At 31.0% G+C, this 17,132-nt stretch overlaps 2 protein-coding genes across 2 annotated transcripts; one reads left to right on the top strand and one right to left on the bottom strand.

Moving 5' to 3' along the window:
- Positions 1–882: 882 nt before the first annotated feature.
- LOC110636925 (laccase-2) lies at positions 883–3,772 on the top strand. The gene is made up of 6 exons (XM_021786820.2): positions 883–1,140; positions 1,251–1,402; positions 1,553–1,797; positions 1,905–2,033; positions 2,150–3,109; positions 3,308–3,772. The coding sequence occupies exons 1-6, from the start codon at positions 1,021–1,023 to the stop codon at positions 3,436–3,438; spliced, it is 1,737 nt and encodes a 578-aa protein (XP_021642512.2). The 5' UTR covers positions 883–1,020; the 3' UTR covers positions 3,439–3,772.
- A 2,650-nt stretch (positions 3,773–6,422) lies between these two features.
- Positions 6,423–7,451, bottom strand: LOC110636977 (small polypeptide DEVIL 13-like). The gene has a single exon (XM_021786886.2). The coding sequence runs from the start codon at positions 7,075–7,077 to the stop codon at positions 6,625–6,627; it is 453 nt and encodes a 150-aa protein (XP_021642578.1). The 5' UTR covers positions 7,078–7,451; the 3' UTR covers positions 6,423–6,624.
- Positions 7,452–17,132: the final 9,681 nt, after the last annotated feature.

Genomic DNA, 17,132 nt, shown 5'->3' with positions numbered 1-17,132 from the left:
TAATTTACTAATCCTTTTAACTTCCTACTAGCTATTGGCCGATTGTGACTTCATGATTAAGCTTGAGTGATTAGTTTGGTTATTTAGAGGAAAAAAAAACTTACTAAACAACCCAATAATTATCATTCTTTTCTTGCTTGGAAGAAAGGTCGATCAAATGTCTTTGTCTTCCTAGGCCTTCGGTATTCTTAAGAATCTGTTTGGTTGAGACATATGCCATCACCAACCAATGTTCATGTCCCAGCCAGTGCTCTCCATGAAAATGATTAGCATGAACTTCTATTGACTTAAAACGACAAATCGATGTTCATTGACAAGAACTGGAAAATGAGAGAGCCCTTTGATATTATTTTGGTCAGTAGTACTAAAGGCTAGATATCTTAGAATTCCTGTAGCTGAATAGGATATAGTTTAGCCTTCCCAATATACCCTTGTGGGATATAATTCAAATTTGGCATGGCTATAATATCTTTTTCAGTGGAAGATATGTCTTTTTTAGGGCTATTCATAAGGGCAAAATATCTTGCAATTTTCTTGATTTGGTGTAGTGAAATTTCTTCACACATGCAACCCACTTTGTTTTTTAAAGAAAATTTTCGTAAGAAGAATTTCCATGAAAAAGGTTTTTAATTAGAAGTAAAGAAAGCAACTTGTAAGAGCTAGCCCCTGTTGAGCTTAATAATGAGAAAATATATATTTGTGTGAGGATATAAGAGAAGGTCCAGCCTCAAAAGGACGGGCAAATTAACTAATTGACTTTGATTACACTCCAAATTGAATATGGACCAGCATCATCTGGGTACCTAATCAACCAAACACACACTTCTTTACCTATATAAAACACCCTCTTCACTGGACCTATGGATATCATTGCAAAACTAAGAGAATTTGCTAAGTTCTCTTAGAAAATTCACTAATGTATTCAACTATACCTAGCTAGATCGATATCTATTCTTCCACTTCTCATCAAGCACATATACACAAGGTGAAAAAAGTTTTTGATCGTTAATTAGACATAATATGGGTGCTTCATATCCTCCGCTGCCAGCATTTCTTGTGGCCCTTCTGCTTGCTTTTTTCTGCTTCTGTGACTTTCCTCAGGTTGCCAATGCTGGAATTACCAGGCACTACAAGTTTGACGTACGTAATGTGCTCAATGAGCTGATTTGGTTGCTCTTAAACACGTGCACTTGTTAATTTATGTTTTCTTTTTTTTTTTGTTCTTGACATTTTCTTTCATGTTCTTGCAGATAGTATCCATTAATGTCACTCGGTTGTGTCGCACCAAGAGCATGGTGACGGTGAACGGCCAGTTTCCGGGGCCTCCCGTCGTTGCCAGAGAAGGTGACCATCTTCTAGTGAAGGTGGTCAATCATGTTTCTAGCAATGTCACCATCCATTGGTATGAAAACCTTTAGAATTAAATCCTATCTATTTATGTCCTTTTTTTTTTTATTGGTATATGAATGAGTGATAATTGACTAAACATGTGATTCTAATCATTTATGTTTTTTACTAATGTGTTTTTTTGGTGATGGAAATTAAACTGCAGGCATGGAGTTCGACAGCTTCGGAATGGATGGGCAGATGGGCCAGCATACATCACTCAATGCCCTATTCAAACAAACAATACTTATGTGTACAATTTCACTATTACAGGACAAAGAGGAACTCTCTTATGGCACGCTCACTTCCAATGGCTTAGAGCTACTGTGTATGGACCTCTTATCATCCTCCCTCAGCTCATTGCTTCATACCCATTTCCCAAACCCTATAAGGAAGTCACCATCATTCTTGGTAATATACTGATATAACTTTATGTTCGTAGCGTCTCTATCTGATAAGCCTAATTAAACATGGCTAGTATGGCACTAATCAATTCAATATAATTCAATTAACTACAGGAGAATGGTATAATACTGATCCAGAGGCAATCATTAATCAAGCTTTACAGACAGGAGGTGCCCCTAACGTCTCTAATGCCTACACCATTAATGGACTTCCAGGCCCATTATATAATTGCTCAGCAAAGGGTACTTCACATTAATTAGTTGTTTAAATAATAATAATAATAATTATTATTATTATTATGATAGAGGAAAAGCCTCGAGGTTGATCCTATGATGATCTCATGTGTGATTACTGGCAGATACGTACAGGCTAAGGGTGAAGCCAGGAAAGACATACCTTCTAAGAGTGATCAATGCTGCACTGGATGATGACCTCTTTTTCACCATAGCAAATCACAGTCTCACTGTTGTTGAAGCTGATGCGACTTATGTGAAGCCTTTTGAAACTGAGCTTTTGCTAATTTCACCAGGACAGACCACAAATGTTCTCCTTAAAACCAAACCCATCGCTCCTAATGCCAAATTCTTTATATTAGCCAGACCATATTCCACCTCTCAAGGTGCAATTGATAACACAACTGTTGCTGGGATTCTCGAGTATAAAACTTCTTCAAATGCCTTCAAATCCAAAAGACTTCCAGTCATTAGACCACCTCTGCCTCCCATTAATGCTACGAGTGTTGCTGCCAATTATTCGAGCAGATTTCGCAGGCTGGTCAATGCTCAATTCCCAGCTAATGTGCCTCAAAAAGTTGACAAGAAGTTTTACTTCACGGTAGGTCTAGGAACCAGCCCCTGCGCAAAAAATCAGACTTGTCAAGGACCTAATGGCACAAACTTTGCAGCTTCTGTTAACAACAATTCCTTTGTTTTACCTTCAAGAGCAATCCTTCAATCCTATTACTTTAAAAAATCTAATGGGGTTTACACTACAAATTTTCCAAGATTTCCACCCAAACCATTCAACTACACTGGAACACCACCAAATATCACTTTTGTTACCAAAGGAAGCAAAGTGGCAGTGATTCCATTCAATGCTAGTGTGGAGATAGTCTTGCAAGATACTAGCATTTTGGGTTTTGAGAGACACCCTATCCATCTCCATGGCTACAATTTCTATGTTGTTGGTCAAGGATTTGGAAATTTTGATCCCAAGAATGATCCCAAAAATTATAACCTTGTTGATCCCGTTGAACTCAACACTATTGGTGTGCCCTCTGGTGGGTGGGCAGCAATTCGTTTTTTCGCTGATAATCCCGGTAAGTATTCACTTATCACCAAATTAAACCAGTTGTTGCTGATATCGTTCTATAAAATTAAAAATTATAATAAACCGGTTAATTTGATTATCCGATTTAATGGTTTGATTTCAATTAATTCGGTCCAATTTTGCTGTTTTATGGTTTTGTTTGCTTACTTCTATTTCATTAAAAAAAATGGCAATGCGTGTGATACAGGAGTATGGTTAATGCACTGCCACTTTGATGTCCATCTGAGCTGGGGCCTGACCATGGCATGGATTGTCCGTGATGGAAAACTTCCCCATCAGAAGCTGCTTCCTCCACCGTCCGATCTTCCAAAATGTTGACCAATAATAAAAGCCCAATGCCTGCTTAATTAACTTAGAATTTTTGTCTTTAATTGGATTTTGGTCATGGAACCTCCGTGTTGGACCCCAATTGTTTGTTTTGTTTCGTTTCCTTTGTTGTTGGGCTTTTCCTTGTCCTCGATCTTAATATATTAGACAGTCCACTGTACAAAATTGGAACCAACACAGTGGAGAAGAACGTTTTGTGTAATCATAATGATTAGCGTGTATTAAGCGTTATATGAATGGTCAGCCATTGAGTTAGAATCTCATATCCAATTCAACGGTTGACGATTCAAAATACTCTCCAATTGATCTTTTTTTCTTCTTTTTATTTTGTTTTATGGGGATTATATATTTACATTTTCATAATCATGCGCATTTAAAATCCAAGTATGGAAAAAATTTGAAATTAAAATCGATAAATAAACAAAAGTAAATATCAAATTCTATCGAAAATGACTTTATATATGGCCCGAAAATAGCCATTACACCAAACTCATTAGTTGGTTGGTATGTCGTTGAACTGTGCTTGTTAAGAATAATTAATTAGTTGGTAACTAATTAATTTATTGCTAATGCTTAAACATTACGTTGAACAGCACGTGAGGATTAAAAAAAAAACTACTAATATCATGTAATTAATAAAACATTAATTAGCTAAATGTAATCAAGCTTTTAGATCTATTTTTTTTTTATTAATAAATTTGGCTTTATAAAAAAATGAAGAGATTTCTAATAAGAGGGTCTTAAAATGTATTACTCTTTAAAAATAAACTCAATTAGTGAGTCAATTTGAACAAAGATATAGATTTCACTTTATATATAAGCCCAATTTTTATTTTTTATTTCTTTAATTACCAAATGCACAACATAATAATTTAACATATGGGTGATGTTGCCGACCTTGACTTAATGTAGTAGCTAGTTATAAGTATACCACTTACTTAACAGATATTAAATTTAAGTATTCATTATCTTACTCTCCAATCTCCAATTAATATTTATTTAAAAAAAAAGAAAAGATACACAGTTATTTTACTGAATTATTTATTAATGACGTCTACATTTTTCACTGTATTGCTTGTTCCTTACGGGAACTCATTATCTTACTCTTTGGATATATTCATTTGTCGTCAAATTTGGAGGCGCGTCATGTAAAAGTGAAATTCCCTTCAACTGTATAATTTTTTTTTTAATCATTAAATTGAATTATTTAAATTTTAAAAAGTTAATTTAAAAAAAAAAGCATTTTAAAATGAAAACTCCAAGCCTCAAAGCAAATTAGAATTTAAAATTCAAAAAATCTGCTAAAATCATAATTGAAGATTTATCATTTTTTAGAAAAAAAAAATATGATAGTAATAAACTTTTATTACAAAAAATTACAAAAATTATGAACTAAATCATTTTAGTTGGTAATTATTAACTATTTACTAACTATAAAGGAGTTTCAAAAGAATAAAATTTAAATTAATTTTTATCAACTAAAATATCAAGTGATTATTGACAAAAGAGTTACCAATTATATTAGTATACTACATGAGTCGGTATTCAATAAATAAAATTATCAACTAAAATTCTTCTAAAATGATCGGTAATTTCAGTAATTAAAATTTTAATTTCTTATGGTGTTTTTATCAGCTTCTTGCATTATTTCCTGAAGTACAGTCTGAGATACCCCACGAAGGGCAAAATTGGTTCCCATGTATAGTTCCCACTTGCAGATTCCACATGGCTACTCTGACAAATAAAAGAATGTAATGTACGCAAAAATTTTAAATTCCAAAAACATGCATGATTTAATTACATGTTGAATCCTTTTCTTTTCTTTATCCTGTATGTAAAACGCCCCCAAAATTAGTTGTTGCTAACAAATTAGGCAGCAATTCGAACTCAAGAATTTCTTAATTTTCTTTTCTTTTCTTTCTTCTGATGGGAAGTTTCTTTATCAGCTTGGTGCAGTTCCACTACGTGTGCACATTGTCAGTTTTCACTTTATTACTGTCTATTTAACTTCTTGTCAACCACTTTGATTCTTTGTGGAAGCTTTGAGAATGAAGCCGCAAGATTCAGGTGTAGGTTTAAATCACTTTAGTGGAAGGATTGGTCCCTGTCTATACCAGAAATGGCAAACCCTAATCAAACTATTTAATGCCGTCTAATTGCAAAACTTGGGCTGTTCATCATTTAACTAATCTTCCATCAGATCTCTTCAGCATTTGGCGTCTTCTATGATTTCAAAATCTCACTTTTATTTAGAGAGTTTCTTTGCTATCCATGTAGTTTATGGTCATTAGCCATACAAATAAATAATAGAACTCTTATGAGTCTCCTGGAAATTTTTATATGTAAATCATAATCTGTTAATCAAATTCACTTAAATTATAAGGGTTCGTATCAATATTTGTCCAGTTTGAAATTTTGAGCATTAGGCTGTTCCATTGGGAGCTTGGCAATCTTATAATTGAAGATACATTTCGTCCATTTTGATGACTTGTGGGAATATAATATAAATTTTCTCTAGCAAAACTCTTTATAGAGTGTGATATTTCAAAATTCTGTCTGTTTTTCTACAAAGCAAAATTCTTTAAAGGTGAGTCGCATTCCCAATGCAGATCCAATCGCCAATAATGTCTAACACCATACCATATATACAGTGGCAGTACCAACAGCAGCTGAAAGGAATCTCTTTCTCCCATCAAAGACAAAACAGAGAAGAGAACAGAAATTAATTATCAACAGATAAAAAGTATAATGAATCATGCTAGTTTTGAGATCTGTTTAATTCATATGATCTAAATTTTAAGAAGAGAAGGAAAACATCAAAAGGCAGAAAATGTAGCTAGTTTAAAGAGACTTGATATTGGATTCTTGTATTTGATATGCATGAATTCATGTTTAAAGTCGTAGCTCTCTGCAAATTTTAATTAATTACAAGCTGCTTCTAAAATTCAAGGAAAAAAAAAAAAAAACTCTCTATGTAACCAATCTATCTTCTTGATTAGTGATGGTAAAAAATTTACATGTTCAAATCAAAACACCCTTCTCTCAGAAGAAGAAAAAATGCAAAAAAGAAGAAAGATAAGCAACCAAGAAGATACATTTCTAGTTAATCCCTTGAAGGACTCCATCTCTATCCATGTATACATACAAAATCTGGGGATCAAGAAAGCCTTTTTCCTTTCAAGAATCTCCATGTTTATGCCAGCAAACAAGCATGGCAACGCAGCGCCTTATGATATAGAATCTTGCCTTCTGTTCTTTAGCTAAGCTACTGCACTTTCGAGTAATGGAGGAGTTCTTCTGAGAGTAACTCCTTGGAAGAGGACACTTGCTGCTTGGAGAAGAGCATTTAAGGGAAGAGCTTCTCAAAAGAGGAGACTTTGAAGATGAACTCTTGGTTGAGAAACTCCTAACAAAAGAAGAAGAAGATGAACCTTCTTTCTTTGATGGCTTCCACTTCTCATCCATGTAAAAATAGACAGAAAAAGAAAAGCCAATGATCGATGTGACACTTCTTTCTTTTGTGCAGGCTGTAAGAGAGAGGGAGAGACAGAGCGAGAGAAAGAGAACAGAAAAGAGAAAGAGAATTGATTTAAAGGAGAACTGTAGGCTATAGTGAGGCTTTGATAACATATATAGGAAGTTAGGTTATGAAGACATCAAGTGCTTATAATGACCAAATTTCTTGCTTGTCTATGGAAGCATGGTATCCATGTAATTTATTGGTGTTGTGGCATTATTTGATTGGATGATTCTGAAATAGGACTCATGTGTGAAGTCCATAGTAGATGAATCCCTGAATCTTGAACGCTCCGCTATCCCTCTTGGAGATCCATCCATCGTTTAATTTGGAGACACTGGTGTCGTACGGTGCTTCATTACGGTGAATTTTTTAGGGCCTTATTTGAGAGAGAGAAGGAGCAGAGGGCAGTGGGTGATTAGTCTCTGAAGGCAGTTGTTAGCTGGTTTTGTTGAGGAGGGTTGTACCCATTGTTCCACCAAGGACAGGGTTGGTTTAATAATTGAAAGGCTTACCTTATTTGTTGAAACCAGAAGCATGCTCTGCGTACAGTTCAACTGGGATCCATTTGGTTACTGCCTTATGATTCTTCAACCCACACGCACACATACACATACACATACATATATCCTGCCTTTACTCTTTTCTAGGTTAAATCATCTTTCAAGGCCTTTGTTACGTAATTGCATTGTTCACTTATTTGGTCTCATTATTTTCTAGTAATTAATGTATTAATTGATTTTAGTCATCTTACTAATCTTAATTAGGGCATAGGATTGATATTTTTTGAAAAAAAAAAAATCGTTTAGTATAACCATCAAGTGATATAATAAATCAAATTTTGTATGCTGTATTAGGTTTCATTTTGATTGAGTGGTTAGAAATATATTTTTAATATTTAAATTTATAATAACCATTGACTTAAAATGTTTGATAGATTTAATATTTAAGTAACGTTTCAAAAATTATTAATCATCAATTTAAAATTATAACTATAATGTTCGAAATTTGAATTCTCAATCATCAATTTTAGAATATTCAACTATATATTAACAATTTATCGTTAACATTTGATTTGGGATTCTTTTCTTGATTTTCACTATAGGGTTATGGTGTGTATGATCGAATGATGCGATGCTAAGATTGATGACATGTGTCCTCTGCTCTATGTTTATCTGTATCACACGCAAATTATCACCTTTATCTCTCACCATGAGTTCTTTCCTACATAATTAATCATCAATTCACTAACTTGATTAAATACCCACATGAGATTGTACTATTTTCACTATCTTTTATATGTGTAAACGTTGGAATTTTAGATTCACATGCACATGCAACCATTTGGATCAGCTGTTTCAAGCCTTTTTTTTTTCTCTTATTAATCAAAATTTTCAAAATCCCTCAAATTAAAATATTTCACTATGGTGCCTCCCTCTGCAACTCTCCACGTGATGAAATTGATACGAACTCTGGTTCTTCTGGCGGAGGACAAACTTCAAGATTGTCCAGCTTATGAGATTATGAAGACCGACCATCATTAATTCTCTTCATTATTCATTTCAGATTAAGGGGTAATGAGAATTAGTAAAAAGAATTGGTGCAAAGATTCATTTTGGTAATAAAAAACTTAAAATATTTTTAAACTATTCTTGAAATATTAAGATTTTTAGTGTTTTACTCATCATGGTAATTGAGTTGATAACATATTTGCATGCATAATTAAGAGAATATTTGAATCAAATCAGAATTAAAAATAAAGATAATTAATAACTCAACATGTTTGTGCATGTGATAGTGACATTGCAATACGATAAAGATATGCCATATAAGCTTGATATGACAAAATCAATTCAAACCCATAAAATCACATCCACCAAAACACACTTATATCATCATACAATGTCAAACTAAAGCCCCACAATTTCAATTCATACTCAAATTGATCCTATGCAAGAAAAAAGGCAAAGGGGAGACTTAAATATATTGTGATTTATATAAGATAATTTGATTTACAAAAAAACTTCAACACAAGCAACTGCAAGTACTGAATTAAGAACGAAACATATGATGATGATATATCAATATTTATATTAACAAAAGGATTAACATGGTTTAACACAAATTAGATTAACGCAACTTGATTTACTTTTATTTTATCATATTAAATTAATTTTATTTATATGCTAATAATGGGGCTTAATAATTGTCTCATTAGTACTTGGATCTAACATAAATATTGGAAAAGGTGAGATATGTAAAGCTATTTAACATTGTGTCACCTAAGTTTTGATTCAAAATTAATATAAATGTTTTGATGACTGAAAGACATAATATTTCATTACCCAAGTCTTTAATTGAATGAAATTATAATTTCAGAGCTGTATTCTAATTACTAATTGAAAAAGTAGGATAATTTTTGACTTGTGCTGCAAATGGATAGCCTTGTTATGGAATTTCTTGAAGAACTGAACTTAATTTGATCCAGACATAAGATTTGATTGGTCAAAAGAATTGAATAGATGGGTCAAAATCTAGGCACATGGTTTGCTCTGTTTGGTATACAATCTACCTCTCTTTTTTCTCCCTTTCTTTTTTTTTTTTTTTTTTTAAAAAAAAAAGAAAGTTTAAGGCTCTTTGGGCATAGCAAAATTTTTGCTTAATCATGTGGGCTTTGAGAATATCAGCATTTGGGAGACCCACATGGAGGCATGTGAGCTGCACAAGCAATGGTAAGGGTCAGGAAAGACCGAAAGAGATCATGGCCTTGTAAATAAGAATGAAATAAAAAGACCCCTTCTGTATATATTACATTTGAGAAAAATATAGGCCAAACTTTCCATAATAATTAAGCGGAGTTCATATTGGTTTATGAACACAAAATAGGTCGAATCTTCACAGTTCCCATTGTTGTGTTTTGTGTTATTGTGGTTAACACAAGTCGCAGATAGCTTGTAAAATATGGGATATCATATGAGGTTAGGTATTAGTGCTATAGCTCTCAAGTACTAGGAACAAGTTGGGCACCACTTGTTTTTGTTTTGGGGTTTAGTCCCACTGTATTGAAATATTATTGGACCCAAGGATAGAAATAAAATTTCATTTTTAATAGAAACGTAGTGTTTCATTTTACAAAGAGCTTGGAAACCAATAAATGATTTGAATTCAAAATCTATATACGTTAGGTTCACTTGTATATACCTAGCAAGGCTCTCTAGAGCAAAGGGAGTCGTTAGCACATGACGCCTAAATTGCACTGAACATCCCACCACTAGGAAGGATATGAAAATGGACCATCACCATACTTGAGCTTTGTGGTACTTCTCCAAACCATGGAAAGTGGCAATGCAACACATAATAACACAGCTATCAAAGGCCACTACAAAGGGAGGAGTAGAGTTGACCTCTAACTCGAAAACCAAAAAAAAAAAAGTCTCCAACACCTCAATCACCCTCATAAGACAAAAGCTAAGAGAGAACCACCATTCCTTTTGAGGTTGATGGATCACAGCAAAGGTGGAACTCCTATTGTAGAGGCAGCAACCTTACATGTATAAATCGTTGAATACTAAAACAACTATAGAAACCCCATTAGAAAGTTTTATTTCTCCTAAGTTTAAGATATCTAACTTTACTTTGAGAGAGTCAAGAGAGGCAAAGACAAATGAAATCTCAAGATACGCTAAGATGGCTATAACATAAAAACAACAACTAAGTCTTGATGGCAAACTATGCTAAAACACGCAAAAAAAAAAAATTGCTGTTGCAAACAACTACAGGAGAAGGAGGGTAAAAAAAAAACCCTTAACTTTATAGAGGGAGAAAATAAGAATGTTTATAAAGTCACAGCCATCGTGCTTTTTTTTCTTTTTTTAAACAAATGACGCACAAGAGATTTTAAAAAAAAAATTTCTAGTTTTCCTTTACCTCTGTCTAACCTTTTATAATATTAGTAGGGAGCAATAAAACCAACTCTGCTAGTAGGCTTAGATATTTTAACCATTTACATTCTCGTCAATTCAACAATGGCTATTGGCTAACGGAAAATTTGTGGGATTTTGAAAACAAAATTATGCAATATATGATTTTAAAGCACACGAAATACACTATTGATATTTTCAAACAACAAGGATTGACTTGTAAATATTGTCAAACCTAAGTAGTGTTCTTATACATTATCTTTTTTCTAAGGTTTTTTTTTTGGGGGGGTCTTACTTAACATTTTTACACCATATTAGCTAATTCAAGGTCAATTGAATTAACTCAAAACATTTAAATTTAGGATTAATATATATATTAAGTGAAAAAACATGAACAAAGATACAAGAAAAAGTGCTCGTAGCACATCTAAAACAGACTGAATAAGAATGATTCCCTTAAGATTGTTCTTATTACCATTGGAAAATTTTTATAATTATATTGGCGATGAAAGATACTTTATGTACAGAGTATCAGAGAAATATATATTAATTAGATAGAGAAATTTCAATGCTTAAATAGTTTGGAAAGGAATATTTCTATTTTGTAGTTGAAAGTAAATATGATTAGTGAATGATAAAGCATAATAAGTTTTTGGGTTCAGAGTTTGATGTAGAATAGTAGAAACATAAATGGTTTGCAGAGGAGATAGAGGAACGATGCCATTATATATGGAAATGCAAGTGTTTAGGCTAAAAGAAAAATTAAATTTTTTTTGATGTGATAGTGAGAGAAGCACTTTCTAAAGCAAGTTTTGATAAGATAAACATTCATAGGGAAAGAGCTCCTAAATCTAGGGTTGTAGTGATCACGGAGATAACAGCCACCAGCACTAACAATAATGATGGTAATCTTTGTGATTGAACATCTAAAAAGATTAATGGTGGTGTTGCCTTTCTTTAGTTTATTTGTTTTTGCAGTTTGTATCAGGTCTTGGTCTCTCCTGATCTGTGTTCATTTTCTGTTTTTTCCTGAATTACTATTACTAATAAATATTTTTACTTATAAAGAAAACTAGGTTTAAAGGAAACCAATAATATGATATGTATTCTATATAGCTAGTATTATATGCTTTCGCCCATTCCCTTTCTCAAATCCTATATATATGCAAAGGAAATTAAAGTATGTTCCCTAGCTTTCTCCCATCCACACAGAAACTATACGATTTTCTTCTATATATTTATATAAATAAAGGGTTCTCAGTTGTTGCTTAGTCTTGCTGTCAGTCTAGTTTTGAGTTTTTTAGAAACTTTGGTTTGATTTCATCTTAAAATCTCAGTTGTTGCCTTGTATTCTGATCTTATGCTATTTTGTATTCTCTCGTAGATCGGGTGTTTTGAGTTGGTCTATTAATCAGGATGTGGTTGGATGTTTCATGTTAAGTTTTTATTGACTTTTTTAATTAATAAAATTTTCTGCTTATAAAAAAATATATGTCTTAGCTGACCTCTTTGAAGCAAACCCTAGCTAATTAACTAGCTATATACTAATTGCTATTTATTCAATCTTAATTAGATATATTATGAAATTAAGAACTGTGAAGCAGTTGGGCAAATGAATCTATACTGTAGGAGAGCGATAAATTTATACAATATATGATAAGAGTAAGGGATTATGAATAGGTTAAAGAAAAAGAGGCATCACCTTCATTGTAATATTTAAGCAAAGTAGTTCCCTAATACCTTGAGCAAGCAAACTGGAAGTCATTGCCTCCGTATCCCTTGCGTATAGTCAGATATTTGCCGATGCAGCATCATCAAGATTCTCATAAGACAAGGAACCTTTCAAGTAAGGGGCGCGCGACCGCCACAGCCCTGGCCGTACGCCCACCGAAGCCTTAAAAGTTTTGTGAATCTTGATGGTGACGCATCCGCCAATACCGACTGGTCGATGGTTTCTGAAGATCTCGCCATGCAACCAGATTACCAACCCTGATCCACACCACAACCCCTACAAAACCCACCCCCCCCCCCCCCCTTCCCGGCTCGAACCAAAAGAAAAGCAAACAAACCCCCACCTAGCTAGCTACATGGTAAAAGCGGAAACTGACAAGAACAACAAATTGAGAGCTATATAATTAATACTAAACGCATAAATTAATTCTTAATTTTTACTAAAAATATATTTTAGAATCTAAAGTTTAAAAACGTTATGTCTCACTCTTAACTTTTATCATTAATAAAATTTAAGTAGATTGAACATACAAATTAATGAAATTTTTATAAAAAAAATTAGTGACATCTTTAATTAATTAAATTTCTTATTTATTTTAATATTAATTATATTTTTTAAAAGTTAAAATATAAACGTAACCATTTTAAAAATTAAAATGTCTCAAATAAAGATCATAAGTTAAAATATATTTTCTACGTATAACAATTAAGAAGTTCCATACCCAGCTTTCTTTATACACAAACAAGTGTCCAAAATAGAACTAGTGAGGTCTATCTTTTTCATGCTACGGAACGGTGGAGATCTATAAAAAATTTTTTGTCAACATCTAAAAATAAATAATGAAAAAAAATGAAAAATATAATGTTAATATCTTACCATTACACTCAATAATATCTTCAAAATTATTAAAAAATATATTATTGTTAATACTATTAAAAATGTTTACTTTATTTTTAACTTTGAAAAAATTAAGAATTAAATTTACTAGTGATTATATATTTATATACACTATAAAGAATGGTCAATAGATCCTTTTATCCACTTGTATCTTAAACAAGTAATAAGCTATAACTAAACAAATATCTTTAGCTGTAGGTTTTCAGGATGAGTAAGAATAAGTAATTAAGGTGATCCTTAAGCTTTAATTAAACTTAATTGAGTAATTCTTATCTATATTTGAGTGTACATATTAATTAATTATGATTTATTATTTTAATTAAAATTATAATGAGTTTTATATAACAATATAAATATATAATTTTTTTTATCGAGTATTTAGTTATACACTTTAATATAGATAAGAAATTTCTATTATTATAGAGATACCCATCCATCGTCCATCAATACTAAACAAAAGCTTTTTTTTTTTTTTTTTTTCTTTTAGAATAAAACAAAAGCATTTTCATATGGCCTGTGGGGGCAAACTATGGATAATATGACCCCAGATATCTAATGCTGTTCTCTCAAATGATTCTTGCTTGCCACACCCTATTGCTAGCTTTTCAAATTAGACTCTCACTCACCTGAAATTTCGGTGGACCTTGGATCATTTAAAGATTAATCAATTGCTAAACATCTCATTAATCCCATTATTTAATTTCTATTTAATTATGAGTTTTATATTTATTTTTTACTGTCTCAAAAAATTATCACGGTATTTACCCATTTTAAGATTAAAAAAGCATTATAGAATTAGTAATTTAATAAAATAAAAAAATATATACCGTATTGAAAAATTATCACTCGAACAAAAATGGCATCCTAAATTGGAATTATAGCATCTTAATTTCTAGCTAGAAAATATGATATAGCTGTGGTTGCACCCCACCATAGACCTCAATCTTTAGTGATGATGAACAAGTTGTTTGACTTGGTGGACCACAAAACTTTGTACGGATTAAGATTATAATCATGCATTAGACATTTGAATTTATCCACATATGTATAAAAGAAAAAGGATAGGGCATCAATCCAAGTTCCAGAAAAAAGGTGACGCGCATTTCATCATAAGTGCCACTTAATATATGTTTAGAGGGTGTTTAATGCTAATCATGATTGTAATTACTTGCTAATTGGCAGCCCAACGTGCGGACTACGTGTAAAGCTAACCACACATCAGAAAGCGACCTGCTTTATATTTTTATCAGAAGGAATCAGTTCAGTTTTTTCATTTCTTGTTTTGTTTTCTGTAATTTCTTTCTTTTTGTGGTTTAATTTTGTCATATCAGAATCGTCTCCACAGTTATAAAATTTTAAATTTAAATTCTAATTAAAATTAATTATATGTAAAAAAATCGTATTAGCGTAGAGTTTAATTACAATTACATCTCTCAATTTAATATATAAATTCAGAAAAACAAAAAGATTTTCAAATTGATGTTTATCTTTTTTTTTTAATTATTATTAAAAAATGTAATTATGACGTGCCTGATTCAGCTTTACATAAGCTAAAGATACGAGTCTAATCGTAGGAGAAAAGCCATAATAATCTACCAGCACGTTAGCTTTGTACTTGCTTTAATTATTCGTGGCTGCATTATTCAAAGTTTGTATTACATTCTTATTAAATTAAGTTATGGAGAGACAAACACCATCTAATAATATTTTATTTAAAAGTATTTTTAAAAATAAATTTCGCAAATTCTAATTATAAAAAATTTAAAATACTTAATAAGGCATTATGAATTAATTTATAATAACATTTAAAAAGATTTTTCAAAAATAAATGTTAATATATCTAATTAAATGTGAAATTATTAGACTCAATCTATTAGATATATCTATTTATGTATTTGGAACTTTTTTTTTTATTCTATTCCTTTACCAATTAAAGGAGTAGAAACATGAAAATTATTAAATTAGAACATTGAATTCAAAAATTTTCTTATAAGGTCTCATGCATCATGCAAGATTCATTATGTACCTAATTGGTTTCAATGTTAAATTACATATAAAAATACTTTTAATATGTATTAGGATCTACATTTGTCATTTAAAATTTTAGAATTAACAAATTAATTTATTAGAACCCTAGATTGATACAAAAATATATACATTAACCTTTTGATGCATTGTAGATGTGATTGGTACCTTTGTGAAGCACCTAGAACCTCAAATGTTGTCCCTCTAGCTTGTCCACACCAAGATCACCAATGGATAGCCCCTAAACCAGCTTCTCAAGCCTTGTCAACCAATTAGAAATTATGGATTTGTTTTTAGAGAGGTTGTAAATGTGTATAGGACACTAAAAATAATTTCTAGTGATTTTAATTCAAAGAAACTTAGATAATTCTCTTTGAATTAATGAGAGAATATGAAGAGAAGAGAAGAGCATAGAGGTGGAGGCACCAATGAGAGAAAATAAGAAGAAATAAAAAATTACATTAGAATAAATAAATATAAATAAATTATGATTTCTACTTTTTTTCAATATTAGTAAGAACAAATTAATATTATTTTTTAAATTTTTTATTTAAAAATATTAATCATTTGGTGCGATTCTTTAGAATTTAAATCGTTTATTTATGATAGATATCTCGAATCATCAATATAGTGTTTTTTAAAAATTATTGGGCCCAGGGAAGTTTTGATTTTTAAAAATTATTGGGCCCAGAGAAGTTTTGATGCAGTTAAAAAAAAAAATATATGAGAGATGTGCACAATGAGGTGGATTCTAAGGAAGAAATATCTTTTTGAGCTTGGTAGATTGTGTGTGATTATAAAAATTTACTCTCACAAGAATTCAGTTGAACTTTGGCGACAAACTAATTTAGCAACTCATTTTCTAATAAAGGCAGCTATCTTGTATGCTAGTCTCATCTTTTGGTATAGGCTTTCAAGCTTTTTATGTAAAATTTTGCTTTCTGATATTGTTATAGATTTATTCTTAACACTTGGGGTCCTAAGTTGAGTGTAATGAAAAGACTTGTTGATCAGGTTTAGTTTGGACCTAACTTAATAAGTTTTTCCCTAGATTTTTATTAACAAAAATGATTATTAGAAAAATAATGATCTTTATTTATTAATAATTCAGAATAATATAATATAATTATATTTTTAAGGGGAAAAATAAAGTACAATAATTTTTTGTTTATTAGCAATGCAAATAAATAAAAGAGAGAATTTTTTTTATTGATATAATTACAAAGAATATATATATATATATATAAACTTTAAAATTGATTTATAAGAATGTGTCACTAAGTTAATAAAACTACTTAAAAAAATCACCATGTGACGCAATTTTTTTATTATTTTTATTTTTTTATTATTTATATAAAAAATAACTTATTATATTAGACATCAATTTTTTATTTAGGCTTTTTTTTATTTAAAATATAAATATCTTATTTCATAAAAAAAATCTAAAATTTTTTTATAATACATTTTACAAATTTTGAAATTCTTAAATTTATAAGTTCATATACATTAAAAAAATTTGCTCATCATATTATATATATACTAAAAATAAATCGTTTTTTGAATAAATTTTTGGTTACATTAAAAAATGGTAATT

Source organism: Hevea brasiliensis, chromosome 9 (assembly GCF_030052815.1).
Source record: "Hevea brasiliensis isolate MT/VB/25A 57/8 chromosome 9, ASM3005281v1, whole genome shotgun sequence".
Classification (NCBI taxonomy): Eukaryota; Viridiplantae; Streptophyta; class Magnoliopsida; order Malpighiales; family Euphorbiaceae; genus Hevea; species Hevea brasiliensis.
The sequence above is the reverse complement of the archived record's forward strand: the minus strand, read 5'-3'. Positions and strand labels throughout refer to the sequence as shown.